Consider the following 27,690-nt stretch of genomic DNA (forward strand, 5'->3'; position numbering starts at 1 on the left):
GAACTAAATTTTTAATTTTACTTATGTAAAATAATATAGAAGCGCTCCTAGACAAATTTTCTACCATATTACTGAAACTCTTATTGGTTTTTGTATTTTAAAGAGAAGAATCTAAGTATAAAGTTTTATCAGCTTGAAACTTCTCTTCTCTCTTTACAAAATTTAGAATTTTACATAAAACTTCTTCATCAAAATCTGTTTCTATGTCAGTTAATTATGGATTACTCAAATATAATTCAGCACAGTGCAATGCAAAATATTCTAATTTAACATTTTTTATTTACTTAAGAAGTTTTCCAAATTTAACTTTTAAAGCCACTTGTTTTATTTTTTAAACCTAATAATATTATTTTTAATTTATGAGTTTGATGATTAATTTTTTTTTTAAAAATAAAATCCCCCTATTTTAATATTTAATTTCAATAAATACTATGTGTAGATTATGAAATTAAAGAGGGGGTTTGATGTTTTTGTTTATATATAAAAATCAAGATAATTTTGGGAGAATATTTATTTACTTCTGCATTAGTTTCATCTGCGTCTGAGTAAGAAAGAAGAAAATATATTTTTGCTTTGATAATTGTATTTTAAAATGATTGATTTTTTAAGTATGCAAAGAAAGGAGCTATTTCTTAGAATTAAAATAGTGCTTAGTTATATTGAATCATAATTGTTATAAGGTTATTTATGATATATGGAGAAACAGAGTTATTTGGAAGGGTATTTTGGAGAGCATCAATATATTACTTTAAATCGCTATACAACTAGAAAGTGTTTAAGTTAAATAATTCGGCGTTTCTTAGAAGACTTTATATGATTTTTTGTGATTCTATTTGATAATTTTAATCCTTTGCAATTAATTTGTTCTATGATTACTAAATTTCATCTACATATTATTTAAGATTATCTTAATAAAATTTGTATAGATTTTTTAGAACTAATTGAGAGTATTCTTGAGTAAAGCAATCAAATTTTTACTATTTAAAGTCAAATGAATAATAAACTTCTTAGAATAGTCCATTATGCAAAAAGTTACTCAAAAAGTGTATTTGATTTGGCAATGAAAGAGATCCAATTTTGGTAAAGATATTTTTTACCAACTGCTCTTCTGGAGAAAGAAGTACGAAGATACGATAAATCTATATTAATAAATTTTAAGGTATGCTCATTTCTTGAATGATAGAATACATTCCTGTATGATAGCATGTTTCTGTCACTTTCAGGATATTTGAGAGTAAGATTAATCCACCTTATTAACTGAAATAATTGGATGATTTCAGGCATTTAAGCATCAAAATTTCATACTTTTCTAAAAAGACTTCACTAGTTTGGTTAAAATTGCTTAAGAAAATACTCAATAAATGTTTAGAAATTTATTTTATTTTTTATAAAATGTGAAAGGAATGATTGCTTTCAAAAATCTAGGGCTCTTCTTAATTCTCTTCATCGTTTTATAATTTTTCATACATTTTAAAACATGCATATCCATAACATTGCAAAGCAATTTCATCTTAAATTAGCATATCATACATAAGATCAACCACAGTCTCAAAAAATTTCAAAAGTTGCTCAGATAGCGTTAAAGAATTTATTCTTTTCATTACAATTTTAGTTATCAAATAGATAATAGCAAATTTTATATTTCTATTAATTAGGTAAACAATAGCGCTGTTGTCCATATTCAAAACATTAGGCGAACTCTATTCTTAAGCTTTCAAAAGAAGATATGTTTTATCTATAATGCTTTCTATTTACCATTGCTAAATGCTATAAATAAAGCTCTCACTTAACTAAATGCTTATAATATTGTATAGCTCATCATCTAGGATACTTATATTCTTTAATCCTAAAATTTATTGTTTAAGTTTCAACATTTTGCTATCGAATTCATTTAATTTTTCTATTAAAAAAATAACATCATAAGCATAAAAAAGAATAAAGTTGGAAAATGTGAAATTGTACTTTGATAAATATTTTTTAATTTTTAAATCTTTTCTTTAAAATAATTTTTTAAGATTAATTCTCATGCAATAAAAGAATTGAATGAATACAAGTGTAAAGAGGCTCTGAGAGAAATTTTCCATCAGTAAATAGCAAATACTCACTCAAAATATCTTTTGGCTTAGATTACATCATTATTTAGGCAGAGAGACAGACACAACTAAAAATCAAATAAATGCTCTTCCTTTATCGTTTTATATTAAGTAAAAAGAAAAAAATAATATTTTCCCCCTAAATTTATTAAAATAATTTATTTTTAATAAGCAAATAGTCAATCTTAAACTTAGAACAACGTACTTCTTTATATTTAGTTTGCTCTATTATTTAATTATTAAAAAGCTAAAAAAGATTTTGTTTGAAATTTTATCAATTAATTTACTGCTATAAAACAGTATAAAAATTAATCAAAATAAATCAGCTTAAAATATTAAACAGACAAAAAGAATATTATTTAATTCATGCAAAATTGCGGGAAATATAGTCATTTAATCAGAAATCGTTAGCTAAAATTAAATTTATAAACAAAATTCTCCATAGTAAAATTCTTAAATATTTATAAGAATGAAAGTATTTCTTTAAGCTTAATTAAAATTATTTTTATTTTTTTAATTGTAAATATTTCATTTAAAAAAGCATAGAAAAATAGCAGAATATAAAAAAAGTAAACTTTTTAAACAAAAAATTGAAAATTTAATAAAAATTAAAAAAATTTTAGAAAAAACAAAAATTATTAAAATTTTATTATTTTAACATTCAATAAAATAAATTTATTTCTAAAAAATATTTTTATAAATTAAATTAATTAATTTAAAATGAAAATAGTTTTCAACACATCAAATTTGCTTTTAATTTCATAAATGTAAATTAAAATTTTCTAATCAGATTAATTAGTAAAAATCGACTTACAAGTAATAGCAAATTTAAATTTTACCTTCAATAAAATTAGAAAAAGTCATTACAAATTTAGCTTGTACCTTTAATAGAGATTATTAAATTCATCTTAAAAAACTTTTCATCTTAGAATTATTTGAATATTTTTTAACACCAAAAGATAGATAGATACCTTTATTGAGTAAGATACTATAAATTTTCTTATTAGATATTTTAGATAAATATTTACTAATAGAATACTAGTTTAAATGAGAGAAGTGAGAATGTTTAAGCTGTTTATAATAATGAAATTTAGTATTAAAGTAAGTATTAAAGAGCTTTTCTAATAAAATTGTTTAATATAATTTATTTCATTCTCTTTCTTTCTCATAGATTTTTTATAATTTAAGAAATAAAAATATTCATTTTGAAGAATCAGTAAGAATGCATGAGTTAATAATTGGTTGATTGATATATAGTCTATATGTTAGCAAGTATTTTTTAAAATATACTAAACTAGTTTTTGATAATTAATTAATTAAGTATTAATTTTTTTTAATATTTTTCTTTTAATTTTTTAACTGTTCGGCAAAATAGCTTGATGATTCAGCTTAAATAAGAAAGTAACAAATAATCATTGTATGGCAAAAGAAATATGAATTAAAGTACTTTATTTTACAAGTAATAAACTCATTGAAATCTCTAAATTTTTTTTAAAAATTGAAAAAGATGAAACAATCATTCAAAAGAAGTTCATTTTAAGCAAGTAATTCAGCGAGGATCAAGAGGAAGAAGGATTTATTGAAGAAAAGGATTTATACACATATATTGAGATACCTAGTTCAAATCTTAAATTAAAAGAAAATATGAAGCTAAGTGATGGAGATGAATCTGATGATGAGGAAGATTATAAAAATTTAAAACATAGATTTAGTCTTCATCTTCCAGAGGCTAATCCTCTACTAGACAATAGCAAATAAATCAATTATGAACCTAAATTGTTACTCGATAACATTACAATTAAGTAAATTATTGAGAGAGACATTTAATAATGGATGCAAATTGCACAACTATTAAATTAAATAATAATATTTATCCTTACATCATACTCTATTTATTAATTGAATAGAAAACAAACATTGGATTAGTAGACAAACTCAAGTAAAATAACAAACAACCAAATTCCATAAAATCAGCAATAAAAGCGAGTATAAACTAAATTTCTAAATTAACTTTCGTTTGGTTTGGGATTTCTACTTTATTTGTTTGAAAAGAATAAAGCCAAAATTTTAGAAATACTAATTTTTATTTGTTCTATTAAAATTATTTTAATTTTTAAAAAGGCCCAATAAATGGATAGAAGCAACTAAGCTTATTTATATGATAAATACATGAAAGACAATTTAAATTATAAATTGATATACTCTAAATACTCTGAGAAGAGAGAAGAAAGCGAAATGGATCATAATTTTGCAGGATATTACATAAATTTAGCAAATGTATTTACACTTGGTAAACACATATCAAAGGAATTAATAGGTGAAACAGATATTTTTCAACAACTAAGAGAGAAGCACAAATATAAATCAATAACTTCATCCCCTAGAGGCTCTAGTAATAATTTGGATTAAAATGCCTCTAATCATTAAATCAACTATCTAAGCGACTAAGATTAAATAATAGTGAGCGAAGACATACAAGATGAGCTCGTTAATTAATAAGAATAATTAGTTTTTGATAGCAGGTTTGAGTCTGGAAATCTGATGTACGCGTTCTAGAGAAGAGATCCAAAATATTCTGATGAGTATGATTTAATAATATGTAATGATATAAATTCCAAAGGTTATGCTCAATGGTTCTACTTTTCTATTTCAAAAACTAAAAAGGATAAAACCATCAAGTTGAATTTAGTAAATCATGTAATTAAATCTAAAAATAAATTCACTTTCTTGTCAAAATTTTATTAATTTTCTTTTTCTTTTATCTTTCTATTTCTAAAAGATTTATTTCAAACATAATTAACTAACTAACTTACAAATATACATTCAAAAATAATATTTATTTGATCACCTAATTAATATATTTATTTCCTTTACCTTTACCATTATATAAATTACACTTTTCTCTCAAATCTCTTTTGTTTACTTAAACCGTTTGAAATAATTAGAGTAAAAAGTAATCTTTGTTCAAAAATGGTATGAAACCTGCTATTTTCTCTGTCAAGAAAAATAAAAATGAGAAAGAAAAAAGCTGGGAAAGAGGAGGAAACAATGTGAAATATTACTAAAATTAAATTTTAAAAGTAAATTGAATTAAAATATTTCACTTATTTTGTTTTAATGCTCAATTTCGAATAATATAAAGGAAGAAACTTATGATAACTATTATTATACACTTTCTTTTTCATATACTTTTGAGTATGACGACGATGTTGTATATTTTGCTATGTCCTATCCATATTCTTACACCTAGATGATTAACCACTTGAATACCACCATAGAAAAATGCCAATTAACTTAACCTTTGATGTATATTTAAACTTAAAAGCTAATACCTAAAAATCACTCGAAATTAAAATATGAAACTTTCAAACATTTCTAAATACAAATTGAAATTTATCTATTTCATCTAAATTGCAATATTAAAGAATAGATTATAAAGATAAAGCCTACTATTAATTTATGTATCAATGCTAATCAATCTTAACTAAAATAGAAAGTTATTTTATTTTGCTAAGATTAATTTAAAATCAAATTCAAATTTCATGCTAAATTAAAAAATATGCAATTTCTTACATTTAATTTAAGGTTTTTAGGAGGAAAATATTAAGAAAATAACTTAGATTAAATATATCAATTAAAAAATAATTAGATTTAAATATATCTTTAATTTAAAAAAATTAAATTTGTAAGAAATTTAATCACTTTATTTGAAATTTCAATTTGCTAATATGAGAATGATTTTAATTTAAATATTTATGATTTTGAGTGTAAATTACACATTATTATAAACTAATAAAATTTTTTTTATTAGACAGATAAAAAAGGAAATTCTTTGTCATACAATATCAAACAATGCTGTCCCTTTGCTGACTATAACTAACAAGGAAAAAGATTAAATCGAAAAAGGAAAAACTTAAAATCCACCTAATGAGAGTAAATAAAAAAAGATAGCTATGCTTATGGCTAGATAACATCCAGGTGAAACTGTTTCTTCATTCTTGATGTAAGGTGTTATTGATTTTTTGGTTTCTGACTGTGTAGAAGCTAACTTTTTAAGAAACAAATATATTTTTAAAATAATTCCAATGGTAAATCCTGATGGAGTTCTTTATGGAAATTTTAGGTAAATATAAAATATTAATATGACTTTAAAAGAATATAAAATTTTTTAATTCTTAAAGGTGTAATTTATCAGGAGTTGATTTAAATAGATAATGGAGTAATCCAAATAAGCTCTTACATCCAACTGTTTATAGTATAAAAAACTTGATTTCTAAATACCGTTAATAAGATTACCAAATTGATTATTTTATTGATCTTCATGGTCATAGCAAGAAATTAAATTCCTTTGTTTATGCTTGCAAAATGGAATCTGATTAATATGCTTGTTGTCTATTTCCTATGATGCTTTCTAAACTTAATCCTGTTCTACACTACCCCTCTTGCACTTTTGGCTTAGAATCTTACAAAGTATTTAGCTATTTATTTATTCATTTATTCTAGCATAAAATTTTCTAACTCAATTAAACTTTTTATTTTTAAATTAAATTTATCATAAATGAATTTTTTTTAATTTGAGAAAAATTAAATTTATTCAAAAATAACTTTTACTTTAATATCAAAAATAAAAATAAATTTACAAAAATAACAGGAAAATACTGCAAGAGGAATAGCTTGGAATAGTGGGGTGAATAAACCAAATATTTTTACGATTGAAACTTCGTTTTTTGGCTATAATGACAAGAAAAATGGAGGCAGAGCAACACATTTTAAAATTTAGGATTTAACAAAGCTTGGAGGAGACTTAATAAGATGTATGTTTGCTTATTACATAGAAAACAATGCAGATGAATCTCTTAAACAGTAGCTGTAATTGACTTTGAAAGCTTATAAACAAGTGAGGAAAAGTGTTATTATTTAAGATATAATAAAAAGTAATATTTAGTAGAATAGCAGCAGTTATCTTTTAGAAGAAGACTCTGGGAGTGATTCAGATCCTCTTATTGATGAACTTAATGTAAAAGAAAAAATAAACAATGTAATTGGTGTCAAAATAGCTAAATCAATTGGGTTGATTAACCAATCAAACATGAATTCTGAAAATGTTAGTGGATCTGAAAAAAGTAAATAGCAACCTTACTAATAGCGCTAATAAAAAAGAAACTCTTCTATTTCTACTAATTCGACTGGACCTTCTTAGAGGATCAAATAAAAAAATGTGTCTAAGGATTCTAAATTAATTTAAATACAAAATTAAAATTATGTCAGCAATTAAAATATTAAAAAAAGTCCAAGCTAAATTATAAATTATAATGAAAGTCTAAATCTCAAAGAAGAAGACGATGACGAAGCTGATAATATCTAAGAATCAGATATTAATAATAAGGATTTCTAAGAAAAGAAGGAGGATTAGGAAAAATTAGATAGAAGCTTATCAAGTAGATAGCAGAAATCTCTTTTAATTGAGTCTTGTTAGTCAAATAATTAAAACTAAATAGATTTTATTGAAGAAATAGAGCAAGATAATAAATTCAAAGAGAAAAAGTATCATGCAAAAGTTAGAAACTAAGAAAGAGAATAATAGAGAGAATAATGTATTAAATTTTTAAAAGAAGAAGTATATAAAAAGAGGTTTAGAATATCTAAAAACACCCCTTTAACTACACCAAAGTCATACAACATCTTAATTGATCCTAAAACTATAATGAAATATAAATCAAGTAATATTGCTGCATTTCTGCAAAATTCTTATGCCAATAACTACTATGGATATGACAATACCAACATAAATAGCAATATTAACAATACTAATGAAGATAATCAGGGTTAAGATGCTTCACATGACAACTCAATTGACTAAATTCGTATTTTATATTCATTTTTTAATACATAATTTAATAAAATTATTTTCAATTATAAAAATTTTTAATTTGAAATACGTTTAAAATTTTTCTTATAAAGAAAATAAAAAATTATCTTAAAAAAAAATTTTCTTTTACAAAAACATTTTTGCTTTTATTAAAATTTATTTTCTTAAAAATTAATCAATATTTTAATATTTAATATAATTTTTTTATAAATATTTTTTTTTAATATAGATAAGGAATAAAAGAAATAAGATCAGCATTAGAGTTAGGATGTTAATATTAACTTTCCAAAAAATAGATTTCATCCTTAGAATGGTTTAAAAGGAGTAAACACATTTAAGTAGGCAATCTAATAATTATAAACTGAGGCAGAGTAAAATTTATCCTAAGCTAATTGGTTTAATCCTTTAAATCCTAATGGTTGGTAACAAGACTAAAGTGCAGAAAAACCTATTAAAAGTGCAAGAAGTGGAAGACTATAAAGCGCTATTAATAGATTCTCACACTAAAAGCATGTTGATTCAAACTCTTAAATGGTTATTTAAGGTTAGTAAAATAAATAAGTAATCTAAGAGAGCAAAATTTATGCTCAAAACCCTTAGGAATTAACATAGTAAAATTAGCAAGGAGCTAATACCACTAATAATCATGACAGTTAATAAGTTATTTAGAGATCTAATAGCACAATCAAGAAAAATTAACAAAATGAGCCAAATACATCTAATAAGAAGAATGGAAATTTAATCAAAAACTTTAGTAAAATTTTAAAAGAAAACTCTAAAAAATACAATTGTGATACTAAAATATTACATTTATCAAGAAATACTACATCTTGTCAAACATAAAGAAGGATTTCTTTTTAGGAAAAAGGAACAAAACTATAACAAATACATCTCAGCCAAATTGAGTAAAATGATTATTACTCTAATTATAAAGAATAGAATAGTAATATGAAATCAACAAATAACTAAAACTAAAACTAAACTACTACTGCTGAAAAATGTGAAAATTAATCAAACTAATAAGAGAAATTACCCAAAAAAGTCTTTGGACTTCTGGCAAAAGATCAAAATCAAATTCAATAGCCATATTCAAATAACATAAAACTCATCCCTTAAAGCACTTAGAATAGCTTTAATGAAACTTAAACTCCTACTTAAAAGCATATAAGAAGTGGTACAGGCTCAGGTAAAAACTAAAGAAATTCTTATTTTAGACAATTTAAGATGAATAACCATAATAATCAAAACACATTAAATTAATCTTAATACTAAGAGTAATTTAAAAATTATTCATTGAAAAATAAAATATCTGCAATGAAATTTAGTTAATTATAATCAAAAAGTGAAATAAAACATATTATCAACAACTCTTAGTAAATATTCAATTAATACCAAGATTTAAATAACTCAGATGTACTTCTCAACTCTTGGAACCCAGAAGTCAATCATATAAAACTAAAGGGAATATTTTCCTAAAAATACAACGAAGAAGCTTCAAAAACCGCTTATCAAACACCTAAAAACTCCTAAGATAAAAAGTGGTTAACAAACTTGAGTTACTTAAATTCAAAGGAGAGTTCCTCAAAACAAATTAAACAAAATGATACCTAATATAAAATGGATGGAATAAGGTCATGAAAGAATCCAAAAAAATAATTTTTTTAATACTTTCAAAAGAAAAAATTTACAAAAATAGTTTTTTTATTTCCAAAATAAAAATAAATAATCTAATATTTAGTAACAAAATAACTTATCAACTAACCAAATAATTCTTTCTTTATCTACTCTCATAAAATATTTAGAAAATTAAAATATCTTTATAATAAAATAATTTAAAAATTAATTATCAAAAAAATACAAACTAAAATATAAAACAAATTTAATTAATTAATAATTATGTTCATAAATATTTAATTATTATTTTTAATTTAATCTTTTCATATCTCTTTATCACTAAAAAAAAGATTTTAACTATATTTTAAATATTCATTTGTGTTTATTTTTTAATAGTCTAAAAGATAAAAATTTAAAAAAACTAATATCTTTTGATGGAATTAATTCAGAATAGAATATATGAAATTTATTTATTTATTATTTGATTAAATTTATTTAACTTTATGGAAAGCAATTTTTTTAATGCATATTCAAAAATGAATGAAATAAATATGAATACATTATTTTTCAATTTGTAAGAAATAAAATATTCTTAAGAGAACACAAACAATAATTTATAATGAATTCATTATCCTTCTCAATTTCTCAGCAAATCTTTGAAAAGAATAAGGGGAAAAAACCAAAACATTTTAGAATATTAAAACTAAAATCAATGAATATATAAAAGAAAAAAAGAGATTCTATCACAAAATTAAAAATTATTAGATTAAATAAATAACAAATTTAAATATCAAAAAAAGGTAAGAAAAAGTAAATTGTTTTTTGCGAAAATCTTAAATGTCTACCTAAAGTATTCAGTTTAAAAACTAATTCGATGAATAGAAGTCTCTTATTAACAGTTTTTAAAAAGCTATTAAAGATGGAGATGAAAAAATTGCTATTAATACCTTTTTAAATATCTTAAAATACGATTAGAGATATTGCATTCAAATAGATAAATTCGACAAAGATTTATATGAGATTAATTCTAAAAAGCTAGGCTAGTAAAATACCTTGGAAATGTAACCACATTTGAAGTAGCTACTTGAGTAGGAAAGGAAAAAAGATTACGAACAAATTTACAGAGAAAAATTAAAATATGAAAAGGAGGAGGAAGAGAGATAAAAAGAACTAAAGAGATAATAGGAAGAGTAAGAAAAATAATAAAAAAAAGACTAGCTAATAGATAATAAAATGAACATAATATATACTTTGTAAAATGAACATTAAAAGGAAACAACTTTATTAGATAAGAAAGTATAATAAAACTAATAGTTAATTTATGAGATAAACAAGCTTAATTAGCAACCAATTGCTAATTAAATCAATGAAAATAATTTTCAAAATGATCATAACAGTAGCGAAAATGATTCTGATGAAGATAATGACTAAGTAACAGATTATGTACACCCATAAACCCTTAAAAAGAATGTTGATGGTGATGATGATGATGAAGATGATGATGATGATGACGATATTGATATAGAAAAAACAATTGCAGGTAAATTTTATAAATTATTTAATCATGATATATTATATATTTTCAAATTGATTAATTTATTGATCAATCAATTGATAGTAAGAATATTTATTTATATTTTGATAAAAATAACAGGTCCTAAATAGCCTCAAAATAGGTTTAAGGCAAAACTTAATAATAAAAATTAAAATTCTGATGTTTAATAAATATCATAATAACTTTAAAAAGTGTAAATAGATGGCAACTAAATTAAAGTGCCAAATAATATTGCATAGCCAAATCCTGGATAATAAAATATGTAATAAATCCAATAACAATAGCAATTATTGAACTAATAGTAATTGCTTACTAATAAACAACTATAACCTAACTTACAATAAAATTTGCTTAATCAATAACAGTAAATACCTTAAAATCCATAGCAAATGATTTAATAGCAACAGAGATAATAGCCTATTTAGTAATAATTCATGCCTAATTAAATTTAACAATAATAATAATTCATGAATATTTAGTAATAATAATATTAATAATAGTAGATGCAAAATCAATAATTATTGCCTTAATAGTAAAGATAACCGAATCCAGTTAATACTTAATAAGTTGCTTCGTAGCCAGAGAATCTAACATAGAATAATTTAATTAGAAATTAAGCTGTATAAGGCAATTAGATTTCTTAATAGGACTTAAATAATCTTAATTAAAGAAATTAAGCTATTGATCCTACTTAATACCAAAACAGAGACTAAAATAAGTTGAATTATTAACCAACTTAAAACGTGTAGACTAATAACTAGACATCTATCTCTCCAAACTACTCTTAAAAATAAATGTTTGCAAACTAAACTAATGACTAATAAATGCCTTAGAGATAGGTAAATAATATCAATCCTATTTAAAACTAGATTCAAGGTTAACAGATTTATGTTCAAAATGCAAATAATGGATAGTAAAGATAAATTAATGATAATAATTAGCCAGTTTAATAAATTTAGTAAAACCCTCCTTCATCTCAATAAAATGTAAGATTTGGTTCAAATAATCAATAAAATACTTCAGATATCTAACCTAAATCATAGAAGTTTAACTTTTAACCTTAGCCTAATTATAATTAGATGCCGTACTAAAATAATTTTTAGCAAAACCAAAATTAATTTGTATAAAAACCAAATTTAATTTAATAATAATTATAATAATAATAATAACCACAACAAAGACCTGATGATAGATTTAGCAATTAAGCATAAAATAATTTTTAATTCTTAAATGTTTCACATATGAGCATGAGTAATGTAAGTTAAAATGAATAAAGCGCCCTCATGTAATAATCACTATTATAATCATAATTATAATAGTAACAATACTTCTAATAATAAAGCTAGTTCTAATAGTAATAGTGAAGGTTAAAAAAAATAGTAATAAGAAAATTCAAATTGAAATCCTTCACTTAATATTATTGAAATATTAAATTTTGCTTATTGGTAAATATATCTATGTATGTTGTAAAAATGCGTAATATTTATTTTTTTGATTTAATTTTGATGCGTATTATGTAAAATATGTTATTATCAAAGTTTTTTTTATTTTTGCAAAAATAAATCATTTCGTAATTGCCATTTGAGTTAGAATGACGTGCTATTATTTTGCTTAATATTTTTGTTGAAAACATTTACTAACACGTAAATTTATGTCGCATTCTCTAACATTCTAATTTTTATCTTTAAAAGATACAATTCCCACTTTCAATATTCTATTTATATTCTTTTCATCACTTGAAAAATAGCAGCCTCATTTAAGTACTATTCCATCAATTATCTAAATAATATACTCTCTTCAGTAAGAGTACTGATTCTATTTTTTAAAAATGATTTCTTCAGAGCTTTCATGAATAAATAGCTAATTGCTACAAGATCATAATTTATTTATCAATTTATTTTGATTTAGATAAACATTAATTTAATTTATAATGTTGTTAAAAGATGAACCAAGCTAAAACTTAAAAAATAACTTAACTTTATATTAGCCATAAATTATAGACAAACGATTATAAATTATTTAATTTTTTATAATTAATAGGAATATATTCTTTTAATTAGGTTGAAAAAAAAAATATATAATATATGCTACTTTAAATATATATTCTTGATCAATAAATAAATAGGTTGATTTGTAACAAGTATTATCAAATTTAAGTACCGTTTTAAGAATTAAGTGACGATATAAAAAATTAATCAAAGTGATTATACTTAAAATAAAATGATTTTCTCAGTCCTGATTTCTATAAGATATTTAAAATGGCAGATATGTTGCTTTACAACTCTTTTTATTTTTAGGAACTTAGATATATTGATACATTAAAAAACTTCCTGCTAATTAATATATTTTTTTCAGTTAAAAATAGAAGTTATCAGACAAAACATCAAAACATAATTGATTTCCAAAGCATAAACTCCCTTATATTTAATGTTTACAATTTAAAATGGGCAAATATTTTCTCAAATTTAGTATTACTAACCATGAGTATAAAAGCGTTACAGATTAGAATAGAAGCATCTATAAAATAAGTGCAATAAAATATTTATAAATTAGGGAAAAGTGTGTCTATTTAGGAAAACAATTTAGAATTTCATTTGCTTTTCTAAATATAGAACTTTGATTTAAAAGACATCATTCGCAATAAAATGAAAAATGAAAAAGGGAAAAGACTTAATAAAGATTCAAGTTACTGCTAAAATACATAGATTATATATAAGATAGCGATCTTAAGAATTATATTAAATATGAACCAATTTTTACACTGTCAATTAATCATCGGATTTCTTCATTTTACATTTTCTTTCCATCATTAAAAATTGTTATTTATATGCATTTAAATAAAATTTATATTGTTCAAATCAAAGATACTCACGTTATTGAAACTCATTTAATTCTTATTATTTATATGTTAAATCACATACATGAACGTTTAGATGTTGAGTCAAAGAGTAAACTTTCCATATTTTAATCTGAATTGATAAATTTTTCTATTTAGGAAAAATGGATCAGCAGGATTTTATGCCCACTAAATAAAATGAAAAACAGTACTATTGTATTTTATATACAAAGTAGATGTTATTGTCGCCAGTAAAGAAATATCTTTGTAAAATAATAATAAAGACTAAAAGGGGGATTTGAGATATTAATAGTGGTATACTTTTGAATACTCTGTCAATAAATGAAGGAAGAATGATTTAAAGTTCGTTTGGCAATAGATCGTAATAGTAAGAGCACTTTCTAATACTTAATTACGTAATTAATATCTTTAAATTAGGCTTTTTGAGAGCGGAGAGTCGTATCAAATAATAAATTAAAAATTTTTAAAACAAACAAAATAATAAAAAAATTATTTATTTCAAATAAAAATCCTCTAATATAATAAAATGGCTTTGAGATTAGGTATTAACGGTTTTGGTAGAATCGGTAGATTAGTATTAAGAGCTGCTGTTGAAAACCACGCCAACGAAGTCAAGGTTGTTGCTATCAACGATCCCTTCATGGATGTCGACTACCTCATTTACTAATTGAAGTACGACTCTGCTCACCTTAAGTTCCCTGGTAAAATCGAAAAGGTAATTAACTAATTAATTTATTAACTAACTATTTAACTCATTATTTGGTTATGTATTTTCGTTCAAACTCTACTTATATACCTTCAAACCTCTTTCACTAATACCCATCAAATAAGCAAATATCTTTTTTCCAACACTGCTCTTGTTATAGGAAATATGGTAGTTATACGACACCACTATTTCTTTAGTCATTTTGACCTTTTTCTTTTGAGTAGGATTCAATCTCATTATGAATGATGAGTTTCATTTCTCATTTTTGAACATATAATATTCTAATATTCTACTCAACCCATTTAAAGAGAGAGAGAGAGGAAGATATAAACGAAAAACAAACAAAGAGGAATTCATGAAATATCATTTACTAATACTTATTTATTTATAAATAAAGGTTGACGACCACACCATCAAGGTCAACGGTAACAACATCACCTTGTTCAAGGAAAAGGATCCCGCTGCTTTAAAGTGGGGTGATGCTGGTGCTGATTTCGTTTGCGAATCCACTGGTGCTTTCCTTACCTAAGAAAAGGCTGCTGCTCACTTGAAGGGTGGTGCTAAGAAGGTCATTCTCTCTGCCCCTGCTAAGGATGACACTCCTACCTTCGTCTTCGGTGTTAACCACAAGAACTACAACCCCTCCTAAAACATTATTTCCAACGCTTCTTGCACTACCAACTGTCTTGCTCCCGTTGCTAAGGTCCTCCACGAAAAGTTCGGAATTGCTGAAGGTCTCATGACCACTGTCCACGCCTCCACTGCTACCTAATTGGTTGTTGATGGTCCCTCCAAGGGTGGTAAGGACTGGAGAGCTGGTAGAGCTGCCTCAACCAACATCATTCCTTCTTCCACTGGTGCTGCTAAGGCTGTCGGTCTAGTTCTCCCTGCCTTGAAGGGTAAGTTGACTGGTATGTCCTTCAGAGTTCCTACCATTAACGTCTCTGTCGTTGATCTTACCGTCAGACTCGAAAAGGGTACCACCTATGCTAACATTTGTGAAGCCATGAAGGAAGCCTCCGAAGGTGAACTCAAGGTAATTATTAATTCCCTTTAAAAATGCTAATTATTAAACTTAAAGAGAATAAATACTACATAAATAAGGATAAATGCTAACAAAAAGGGCCGAAATATACTTAATTGTATAGCTCAGGCTTTCTATTTTATTGATAAAAAAAAAAATATAGGCATTTAACAAAGATAACATATTATCTTTTAATTTAAAGCTAAAGCTTTTCAAATACATTTTAAATAAAAAGCAATGCTCATTCTTTTTAAAAATATTAATGAGTTAATTAAAAAGCTATAAATTAAATTAAGAGATTCTATTTTTTTATTTTTTTGTTTTTTACTTTTATTAATTCATATATTCATTCGTTTTTAACTCATTATTTTCTAATTATAGGGTATCTTGGGTTACACCAAGGAAGAAGTCGTCTCTCAAGACTTCATGCATGATGCCAGAACCTCCATCTTCGATCACAAGGCTGGTATTGGTTTGAATGATAACTTCCACAAGATCATTTCTTGGTATGATAACGAATGGGGTTACTCTAATAAGTTAATTGACCTCGCTCTTCACGTCAAGAAGACCTCTGGACTCTGATCAATTACAAATCTTTAAACAAATAAATATTCGTCTTTAAAAATTTGAACATTACTATTGTATTTTTAAGTGTCTTTTATATACCTATGTGTAAAGTATATCATATACACTTTTAAAAGCACAAAAATACCACCATTTTTTTTTACAAAAACTTTGGTTTATAATTTTACTATGTCTAATTCATTATTTAATAATACAATACAACTTATTATTTGAATAGATACTTGAATAAAAAAGTTATCTATTTATTAGATCAGTCATTACTTTAATTACTTAGACTATTAATATTTGATATGATGCAATATAAACGATAATATGATATTTATATTTAATTTTATGGAATTTATTTGTCCTAGGTATAACTATTAATATTAAATTTATAAATAAATTAGTATCTTTTCAAATTTATCGTATCTAAAAATAAAGCTTAGAAATTTTTTTTCTAGATTTTAATTTGAATTTTTCAGTAAGCCAATTAAATTTAACTTTCGTTGCTTTACTTCCTCTAAAACAAATCAAAATATTTAATAGTTTTTTTATTTCTTCATTTAGATTTTTAGGTAACATATTTTAAAATTATTCTTTCATTTTTAAATTAATTCAAGCAGATTATATTTACTAAGTGGTTGCATACCAAATTTTATCTTTAATTTTTATAAAAAAACTGTAAAAATTATATTCCTTCTGCAAAAAATATCTTGTGCTTCTTTGAAAATATCTTTTACAATATAATTTAATAAAATGTATATTTAAATGACAATAGATCAAGTAGATATTTTTTTTTATTATTAAAAATAAATTTACTTACAAATTTATAAATAGTTCATTTGTTTTGGACCATATTTTTTATAATAAAAAAATGAATTTAAAACAATAAACTCTTTACATTAAGGTTTATTTTTATTTATTGATTTATAATATAATATTTTGTTTAAAAATTTTATTCAATTAAATTTTTTTTAGTAATTTATATAAAAATGAAAACGAAAGCAAGTTTTGTAATCAAAAAATTAGTTATACTTAAAATATATTTCTGATTATGATAAACAATTGGTGAAAAAGGATGAATAAATATAAACATATTTGAATAATATAAAAGAATTTTATTTTTTTTGTTTTATAATAATTAGTAATAGGATCATTTAACCTAAAATATAGATAGATTTATTTTTATATTTATAATATATCATATTTTTTAAGTTAATTTATTAAATAAAAACAATTTTTAAATTAAATTTATTTTAATAAAATAATTACTGTAAAGTCAACACTAAATTATCACCAAAAATGGTCAAAGTTTTTAATTACTATTCTTATTATAATTAGAAAATCTTTCCCATTAATTTAATATCCTAATTTTTATTTTATTCATTAATATAACTATATAATAAATAAAATTATTTAAAAATTTTAAAACTTAATAAATAAGATTTTAAATTTAGTTATGAATAAGTTAGTTTAAAGTTATTTTATCTAAAAAATCCTACATAGAATTAACATCTCTTTTTCAAAATTTAATGATTATTGGTTTAGAATTGATTAAAGATGAATTTGTTTTTATTATCAGTTAAGTAGTTTAAATTATTTAGATAAACACAAGCCATAAATTCATTTGATAACTTTTATTTTTTATTTAAAATAACACAAAATTGAAAATATAAAATTTTTAGTATTTTTATGTTGATTAATTATTATAGCCTTAGGATTTTCTAAAAATTAAATCTTATAAACAAATATATTTGTAATTAAGAAGAATCACAGCTTAATAAAATTAGATTAAACAAACAGAGTTTTTTAAGGGATAGAAGAAGAGAGAAAAGAAAAATAAAAAATGAATTTTAAAGCATCATTTTATTAACTAATTTATCTTCTATTACAATATGTATTATTAGGATAGACATCACAGTGTCCATAATTTTCTATTGAGCACAGTAAATAAATAAATATTAAATTTATATATATATATATAACATTATTTCTTTCTATAATATAAGTGACTCGTTTCTTCGATAATCAAAGTATAAAAGGCTATCTAAAAATACCACAAACAAATCTTATCTTAATAAATACTATTTCAAATGATGCTAATAAACTCAATGATATATCTAACGTAGTGTATTACAATGACATATCGAACAATTAAGACAACATCATTAATGCAATCAAGAGTAAATTATCCATAAGTTGTATTGACTTTAAAATTTTTATTAAACAAATTAGCTGATTATACAATTTTATAGATGGATTATATTTAGAAAAATAATTAAATTCTAATTGTTAGTCCAAATCAGCTAATCGCAGCTAATGTTTATACATTATAGATTATAAACTTTCTCATATTTAGATCCTCAACAGGTTTAAGCCTTATTTAGGACACAAACTTAGCTATTTTAACCACTCGAAGTTGCAAATTCTACATAATAGATGTTGTTTAATTTAAAGAGATATATTCTGAAGATAGTTGCTATTATATGTATGATGTCGGTAATATACTCTTTTACCCAAAAACATTTGTACTAAAAAATGGGGAAGTTTTTATAGCAATAAAAGATTATTATGGATATCAAGCTTGGTTTTTAAATTTAAAAACATACTAACTTGAATATCATAATTATGTCCCATAACCATGTATACTATATTTTAATCTTATTTAAATTTTTTAAATTCTAAATTTTTTAATAGAATACTTAGGGTATAATGATATAGATTTCTATTATGATTGGAATTTGCTATTTATAGTTGGCAATTATTACATGCTTAACATAGTGTAAATTCAAGAATTAAGTTCGAATAAATTTACTGTATTATAAAATTGGAGTAGAAATAAATTATATTAATTATATATTTATATGATTATTTTTTATAAATAGATTTGATGGATTGGGGCAATAGTTTTTTGAATGTTAAAATTATTTAATAAATTCAATAATCTTAATCCAGTTTTAGCTTATTTACGAGTGACCCTTACTCCTTATTCAGACTTGATTTTACTATTACTGGAAATTAGTTAACATAGTCAATTGATTCTATTAATTTTGTATGGGCTACTTAAGGTTTTCCTGTATAATATTAAGGATATTAGTACACTTAATGGTATTATGTGTAAGAAAACAAATAGTTATTTATACCTATGAGTAATTATTTTTTAGGCTAGACATATAGTTTTGTTTTTTCTTATCAAGATAATAAAATCATCAGGCGTTAATGTAAAATATATTAAATAAAATAATATTTTTAAACTGGTGTTTAAAATTAAAATATCTTTTATTTTGGGGAGAAGAAAATACTAACAATCTTCCTTAAAGGAGTTGTTAAATTAAAAAAAAGTTTTTTGCTATATTTCTTTGAATATATTTTAAAGTAATTACCTCCCCCTACCCATCTCTTTGTTTTTTAAATAATTATTGTTTTTAAAACTTAATATTTATGATCCTATTTAATAAATATTTTTTTAAAATATTTAACTCTTTTTAATTTTAATGATAAATTAATTTTTTTTATAAAAAGTGTATTATTCTAATGGATGGACAAAAATATTTATAGTTAATCAAAATGAGATAAATTATTTTGTTTCAGCAAGTTATAATTAAATTATAGTTATATAAGATACAATTCATGGTGAAGTTATATGGCAAACAAAATTATCAGATGATTTAATGTACGGAAAAGAAAACTTTTTTATTTAAGTTCAAAATTACCCTAAAGGTTTTTTTGTAATGATGAACTCTGGATCAATAAGCTATATAGATATATTTGCAAATTAAAATATTTAGGTAAATTTATTCATCCTCAAAGATAAATTGAAATAATTATATTTTAAGAGTTTTAAATTAAGTTAAATTAACCTTTCCTTGAACAGAATGAGTTATGTACTGACTTCATATATCGACTAAGAAAACATTCTTTGGTTTATTATTGGTTTACCATACAAAGACAATTAGGAAAATTTTTTATTCTGGATGATTGATTTTAAAAGTTAAAAGGCATAAGCTTTATTTTCAGATAATGTAGATGATAATTAAAATAAAACATGTTACGCTTTATATTCAGAAAAAAATAACTCACTTGTAGGCTTAGATGTATTAGGAAATGTATATGTATGGGATTCACTAAATCAATATAAATTTAAATATAAAAAGACAATAAGTAAATAATTTAATATTTATTTATATTAACTAAAAGATATTACTTTAATTAAAAATAAGCTAAATACTAATGTTATTAATCGGTAATGGGATAATTATACAATGATGGTAACAATGTATATTTAATTGTAGTATGTGATGATCATAAGGTAATTAGTTTTAATATAGATACAGAAGATACTTAACTACTAACTCAGATGTCTTCTGACTCAATTAATATTAATTCTTTTGAAGATATTTAATTGATAGGTATTGGAGAAACTGATACAGGAAATGTATTTTTATTCAGGTATAATTAAAGTAGCAAGAATTTTAAGTCCTTTTTTAAAATATAAACTATTAAATACAACGATAAGCCATTGAATTTAAGTTATTTACCTGATTCTCAATAGCTCTTTATCTAATACTACTACAGTAACAACTTTTTACCAATAGGAATGTGCTTAGAAAATGTTTAAAATTGTTTGAATTGTTAGATGGATTTTTATTTTAACACATCTGAAACTTAACAGTTGGATAATTTATTTGGGCTAGGAACGAGTCAATCTCCATTTTTAAGTTCATCAAATCTAATAACAACATTTTTACTGGTAAATTAATTCATTAAAATAAATAATAATTAAAATCTTCAGTTTAAAATTTAAAACCTTTTCTTATTAATATTTGATTAAAATACTTTATACGGTTTTTATCATAGGGGGAGGGGATGTGAGGTTGTATAAGAAACTCATTTTTTTTATTAAATTTTGAAAAAATTTAAATATAATAAATTATTCATATTAAGCCATTAAAATTAATCCTTGGCATAAATATACTAAAAACAAAATTTTTTTCCTTAATTGACAATAAATAAATTCAATTTAAAATAGCTTGACTTTAATAAAATGTTTACATTAATTAAAGAGGAATAATGAGAATTTTTAGCAATTTTTTTATATTTTCTTATTAATATTAATAAAATATAAAATTTAATTTCTTTAAAAATTTTCTATTATTTAAAAAATAATCAGGCACAGCAATATAATTAATTAATAGATGGAATTTAGAAGATTAAAATTAATATTTATATTCATGCAGAAAACTCTTTTAATTTATTTCAAGAGTTACTAGATATTTAATTTAGTAATGTAATATAATTAATGATAAAGAGTACAGACACTTTAAAATAATCTTAAATAAATATTACAAATAGCCTTTAATTTAATTAATTTAGCTCTTTAAATTTATCAAATATAATATTCTATTTTAAATATGTGGATAACTAAATTTATTAGTGTGGATTATAAATAAATAATATTATTGAAATAGTGAATATTGATAATATCGACTAATAATCTTCAAATGCTACAATTTCTTAAAATTGCAATTCTTTTCAAATAAGTAATTCCTCTGTAACTTTGTAAAATCTAAATATATCAAATAAAGATTTTTCTTAATTTTAAGATTTAATTTAAGTTAGCGATTCAAAGTAGGTAAATCTTAATATAAATATTTAAATAATTAGACTTAATATTTTCTATAATAATTAAAAAGCTTGTGTTAGAAAATCTCATTCTTTAAAATTCAATTTTAAACAGTTAGTTTAGCATTGTAAAGCAGCTAAGTGAAACTAGTATAACAATCAAATAGATGATTATTCAAAACAACACTTGCGATATAAAATAAAACTCAAATTCACAGTATGTAGGATAACTTTTTTAAGCAGGTTAATTTAATGTAAGTAACATGCAAATCATAGGAAATCAATTTTGTAACTCAAAGATCTTTTCAACTATTAGCAGTATAAACCAGAAAAACTATAATATTTTGTTTGATAACATTATCATACAAAACAACAAATTTTATACAATAGCTTCACATCTATTTTATAACGCAATATATACCTTTAATCCATTAGCAGGTTGTCTATAATTTATTGAAGTTAATTAAATTAACCTGAATTTATTTAATTCTAGCTATATTAATGCTGTTGATAATTCTATCATAATTATCTAAAATATCAATTACAAAAACAATTTGATTGAATTAAATAATATTGAAATATTTAGTTCTTCATTCATATAAACCTTATCAAATTCTTATTCTAACCCCTTGTTCATTTCTTGTGATTAAGTTTCTGATATTTAAATATTAAATTCTAATTTTTATGACAATATTCTAAATGGTTTCGTCAATTCTTTAACTTAGTCAACAACAGCTATTTAGATAATAAATTCACAAGGATATATGCTTATTTAGGACACATAATTTAGCAATTCTAAGTCAGATTCTCACTATAATTTTGCATTTATATAGTGCAACAACACTTATATAAATAGATGCTCATTTGCAAATTCTTCATATGATTTATTAGATAACACAGCATTATTCATACAATAAGGAGGATGTCTAAGAATAAAATCAAATACATTTCAATTGAATAATTCTAAATTCTTTTAATCAACTGCTAGTATTGCTTCTTTTGTTTACCTAGAACCACTAAGCAATTAAATGGATAATATATTCTTCAATACTTCATTTTCTTAAGGTTATTCTCATTTTGATGGAGGAGCTGCTTACATAAATTCTTAAAATTCTTATATAAGCTTGAGTATAAATAAGTGTAATTTTACTGATATTTACTCACTTTATCCATTATCAAGTGTTATTTCAATTAAGTAATTTATTATTTTAAAAAAAAAATTAAATAAAATTTTTAATTTAAAGGAATCAAGCAACATAAGGCCAGTTAGGAAGACTCTATAATTTCAATATAAACAATGCTTTATTAACAAATATTTTCGGAAACACAGATTCTATTTTTTTTAATGCAAATGATGCTGATATCAGTATTTAAAATTTAACATAATTCAATAATTTGTTGAATTATGATTACCCTATTCAATTTTCAAAAATACTTGCTCCAGATAATTTATAAGCATGCACATTTATTAATTCTGAAAATTCAAAAATTACAATAAATAATACAAATTTTTATGATTTGATTTCTTCGAAGGAATCGACTCTACCTCTTTTAATTAAATCTATAAATTCAACTATTTTAGTAAAAAAATTAAATGCAACTAAATGTTAATTTTTGCCAAGTCTAATAGATATAACATAGAGCAAATTAGAGATTAGTCAAAGCAGGTTCAATAATATGTTTTAAATAGAACCTCAAAGAATTCTTCAAAATAATGCTATAACTTAATAAATTAAAAATAACTCATTGATTTAATTAAACAGATCTAGTATTTTGATTAACGATAACTCATTTTTTAGTGAAATTATTTGCTCTTAAAATTGTTATGGCTCATGTTTATCTTTAGTTTACTCAAATTTTAATATATAGAACACCTAATTCATATAAAATAAAGTAATTTATTTTCAATAAAGTCTAATATTTACATTTTTATATCATAGGCAGTTAATGGAGGAGCAATAGCGATCTTAGGAAATGATCAAATGATTAACTTAATTTAAAGTTCAAACTTTTTTTAAAACACTGCAATAAAAAATGGTGGAGCAATTTATTTGTAAACTGATATAAATGATGTAATAATCTTTTCAAATATAATTTTTTTAAAAAAAGGCTAAATTAAATATAATACTAAATCAATATTATTTTACTAATATTTTTATTACTTAAAATTAATTTTAATCCATTCAATTTATTTTTAATTTTAGATTTTCAAAATGTAAATTGTTGAATCTTAATTTCGTGAAAACTCAGCTGATTAAGGTAATGGAGGTGCTTTTTATTTATTGGCATAAACTGTTAACTCAAGTTAATAATAGATAATGATTTAAAATACTGAAATTAGTAATAACAAGGCTTAAATAGGTGGTGGAATTTATAATTAAGGAATAAACCCTAAAATAGAATTAAGTTTACTCTCATTTAATTATGCCTTGTACTATGGAAATGATTAGTTTTCTTATCCATCATAACTTTTTAATGTCAACTATCAAAGTTTTTAACATTAAAATTAGAATCAAATTATATTTAATAATTTTAAAAGTGGTGATAAATTTCCTAAATTTATTTTTGAGCTAAGAGATAATAGCAGTAAACCTGTAATATATACTGAAGGATAGCAAATTACAGCTCAAATAAGAATAAGTACAAAGACAGCAAATTCTTCTTAATATTATTTTAGAGGGAATACTATCCAATCAATTGATCCTATCAAAAATATTTTTATATTTAATGATCTAGATTTGATAGGTATTCCTAATTCCTACTTGATAATAGAATTTATTTCAGATTCAATAAAGATATTTAACAATTAAACATAAACATTTGAAAATAATTATACATTTGAAGTGTATGTTAATTTTAGGAATTGTGTTTATGGAGAGATCATTAATTAGTATAACAATTACAAAGAATGTTAAACTTGTGAAGATGGTAAATATTCATTAGACTTTGAAGCATGTTATTCCTGTCCTTCTGGAGGATAATGCTAAAATGGAGTAGTTGATCTCTAAAGTGGATTTTGGAGAAAAGAAGAGCACAGTTTATAAATATTATAATGCTATAATCGATTATAGAATTGTATAGGAACATCATTTGGAAATAATGTTTGTCATTAAGGAAATATCGGACCGCTATGCGAAGAATGTGATGTAATTAATTAATTAATTTGATGATATTTTTAAAAATGTTTATTTATACAAAGATTCATGGAGAATTTTGGTAGAAAAGCTATACAAGAAGTTCAAAGTATTAGTGTGAGTTATGTGAAAGTATAAGATATGATTTTTGGAAACTAGCTCTTACTTTTCTTTGGATAACAATTTCTATATTTTTGACTGTTAAGAATGATGAAAGTTTTTTCTTAAAAAGAATATTGATAAACAACATTCGTAAAAAATCTAAAAAAATCCAAAGTGAAAGTATTAAAATTAGTAATCTAAGTTCATAGGTTAGATTAAATAAGCTTGAAAACCCAAAATAAAAAATTTTATCTAAAAATTATATTAAGATTTTTACAAACTATGTTTAAATAGTAAGTACTACTGTCACATTCAACTTAAACGTTGATTCATGTAATTTATTTCTTATTTTTTTTAATTATATAAAAAACTATTATTTATATTAATTTTATATATAAAAAATAGATTTTGTAGAAGTTTCTACTTATTTAGGGAATCCAATAAAAACGTCTATAGATTTTTTAGAATGTTTACTTAAAGATAGTTAAATACAAATACCTTTAATTTACAAGAAGCTATTTTTTTCTTTAATTTCTCCTTTTATTATTTTAGCATTATTTGCTTTTATCCTGAAATTTAACTAAAAATTTATAGATAAATCAATAAAATTTAAAATACACTAACTCTATACAGGATCAATATTCTTGTTTTTGTATCTTTAACCAGATTTAGTTTCTTAAATGATAAGTCTGCTTTCATGTAGATAAATTGGGGACACCTCTTACATATTAAGCAATCTCAATTATGAATGCTATACAGACAGCTACAAATATTATAGCTTAAGCTTAATACTTCCTTTCTTAATTATATGGGTTATAATAATTCCTTTTGCTCTTCTAGTTTATATTACAAAGAATAAAAAGAATTTAGATAGTTTATTTATAAATATGAAATTTGGCTTCTTGTACAGAGAGTACAAAAGCAATGTTTATTATTGGGAATTCATAAAGATAGCATAAAAAATATCAATAATACTTGTACTTAATCTTTATTATCAGAATTAGATTGTAAAAGGCTGTATTATAACATTGATTATAACAGGCTATGGATTATATGCAAATAAATTATAACCTTACATAGAAGATAACTACAATTAATTAGATAGCTTATCCACAAAGGTATGCGCTTTAACAGTATTTCTTTGCGTTTTGATAAACGGAAATGATTACAATTATTTATTGATTACTTCTTTAACTATAATCTTAATAATTAACATTTATTTTGTTATAGCCATTTTAATAAGAGTAATTGATAGTAAGAAACATAGTTTATTAAAAATATTATCTAATATGAAAAATAAATTATTGAATAAAAAAGAACAAAAAATTGAAAAAAAACAAATAAATAAAGAATTAAAGAAAAAGATAAGAAGAATTCTGTTAAATTATTAATCATTTAGTAAAAACAATAAATTGAACATCAATCTTCTTATATATAATGATCAACAAAGTAATTTTTATTAAATTAAGTAATTAATTTAATTACTAACAAACTTAATTTTTAACGAATAAGTAGACTTAAAAGAAAACTCAAACGTGTAAATGCTTAATCTATTCTCATAACTTGATAAATAAGACAAAGTAGCATATAATAGCTAGTGTTCTAATTTGCAATCTTGTTCACCTTTATATAACAAAATATGGGAGACCTAAAGTCAAAATTTCATAATTTCTTAAAGCAAAAGAGGTTTATTTATTTATTTTTAAACTATTTATAACATTTTTAAATAAATATAAAAAAAGTATAATTGGCAGAAACAGAAACTAAATTAATGCAATTCACCAATAAAATTGATAAAGCATAAATAAATTCAAATAAAAGAATAAATACTTAAAATCCATTTCATAAAAGATCTAAAATATAGTAGTTAGATATTGAATAATAAGTTAATTAAGATTTTTAAGTATCAGAGCTAAGTATAGAAAATAATTATTGATGAATAATTACAAAAAAATAAAAATATTATTGATATCTACCAAATTTAATTTTATATTTATAATTTACTAATTAAAATTGATTATAATTTCATATTCTAAATTGGTTTACTTACTTGCTTAAGAACATATAATATATTTTGAATTATTAGTGGTTATATGTATTTATAATTTTTATAGTATTTTTAATATGGATATTTCTAATTTCATTTTATCTAAAAAGACCTTAGCTTAGCCTTTAGTATTTATTGTATCTGTAGTTTTTGCGTTTGGAACTGTTTCCTGTCATTTATAAAATTATATTTATTAAATTTTAGTTTTAGTAAACTACTTATTTTTTTTTCCTATTATGAACTCTAAAATTTTATAAAACTATTATATTTTTGAAATAAAATTTTAATATTATGTTATATGCTCATATACACCACCCGCAATTGAAAAATATTCAAGACTTTTGGTCCTATAAGGATACTTTTTGGATTTTTAATAAATTGAAATTTTAATCTATTAAATATGATAGTATTCGGCTTTTTTATATCTAAAATACTCAATAAAATTATTCATAAATTTTTAATTGATAGGATTTTAAGTTAATATAAAATTAAATTTGTCT

The 27,690-nt window shown here is 22.5% G+C and overlaps 5 protein-coding genes across 5 annotated transcripts; 4 read left to right on the forward strand and 1 right to left on the reverse strand. All coding sequences in view use genetic code 6, as the record gives it.

The window, feature by feature from the left end:
* Positions 1 to 419: 419 nt before the first annotated feature.
* On the reverse strand, positions 420 to 2,136 carry TTHERM_00551130 (hypothetical protein; the record flags this gene model as incomplete). Its single annotated transcript, XM_001009200.3, has 2 exons — positions 420 to 1,900; positions 2,052 to 2,136. The coding sequence occupies 2 exons, from the start codon at positions 2,134 to 2,136 to the stop codon at positions 420 to 422; spliced, it is 1,566 nt and encodes a 521-aa protein (XP_001009200.2).
* A 1,285-nt stretch (positions 2,137 to 3,421) lies between these two features.
* TTHERM_00551140 (zinc carboxypeptidase family protein) lies at positions 3,422 to 9,600 on the forward strand (the record flags this gene model as incomplete). The annotated part of the gene is made up of 10 exons (XM_001009201.3): positions 3,422 to 3,536; positions 3,601 to 3,895; positions 4,001 to 4,079; positions 4,215 to 4,790; positions 5,039 to 5,173; positions 5,236 to 5,399; positions 5,905 to 6,216; positions 6,275 to 6,563; positions 6,745 to 7,957; positions 8,192 to 9,600. Exons 1-10 carry the CDS (start codon positions 3,473 to 3,475, stop codon positions 9,598 to 9,600), a joined length of 4,536 nt encoding a protein of 1,511 aa, XP_001009201.3. The 5' UTR covers positions 3,422 to 3,472.
* Positions 9,601 to 10,413: 813 nt separating this feature from the next.
* Positions 10,414 to 12,495, forward strand: TTHERM_00551150 (hypothetical protein; the record flags this gene model as incomplete). Its single annotated transcript, XM_001009202.4, has 2 exons — positions 10,414 to 11,116; positions 11,231 to 12,495. 2 exons carry the CDS (start codon positions 10,414 to 10,416, stop codon positions 12,493 to 12,495), a joined length of 1,968 nt encoding a protein of 655 aa, XP_001009202.4.
* A 2,019-nt stretch (positions 12,496 to 14,514) lies between these two features.
* On the forward strand, positions 14,515 to 16,300 carry TTHERM_00551160 (glyceraldehyde-3-phosphate dehydrogenase; the record flags this gene model as incomplete). Its single annotated transcript, XM_001009203.3, has 3 exons — positions 14,515 to 14,703; positions 15,092 to 15,730; positions 16,100 to 16,300. 3 exons carry the CDS (start codon positions 14,515 to 14,517, stop codon positions 16,298 to 16,300), a joined length of 1,029 nt encoding a protein of 342 aa, XP_001009203.1.
* Positions 16,301 to 18,131: 1,831 nt separating this feature from the next.
* On the forward strand, positions 18,132 to 27,079 carry TTHERM_00551170 (transmembrane protein, putative; the record flags this gene model as incomplete). The annotated part of the gene is made up of 16 exons (XM_001009204.2): positions 18,132 to 18,231; positions 18,295 to 18,468; positions 18,521 to 18,928; positions 18,983 to 19,117; positions 19,171 to 19,434; positions 19,808 to 20,073; positions 20,122 to 20,446; positions 20,506 to 21,035; positions 21,456 to 21,917; positions 21,979 to 23,102; positions 23,152 to 23,800; positions 23,848 to 23,979; positions 24,112 to 25,053; positions 25,107 to 25,476; positions 25,549 to 26,829; positions 26,886 to 27,079. 16 exons carry the CDS (start codon positions 18,132 to 18,134, stop codon positions 27,077 to 27,079), a joined length of 7,356 nt encoding a protein of 2,451 aa, XP_001009204.2.
* Positions 27,080 to 27,690: the final 611 nt, after the last annotated feature.

Source organism: Tetrahymena thermophila (genome assembly GCF_000189635.1).
Source record: "Tetrahymena thermophila SB210 genomic scaffold scf_8254786, whole genome shotgun sequence".
NCBI classification, from domain to species: Eukaryota; Ciliophora; class Oligohymenophorea; order Hymenostomatida; family Tetrahymenidae; genus Tetrahymena; species Tetrahymena thermophila.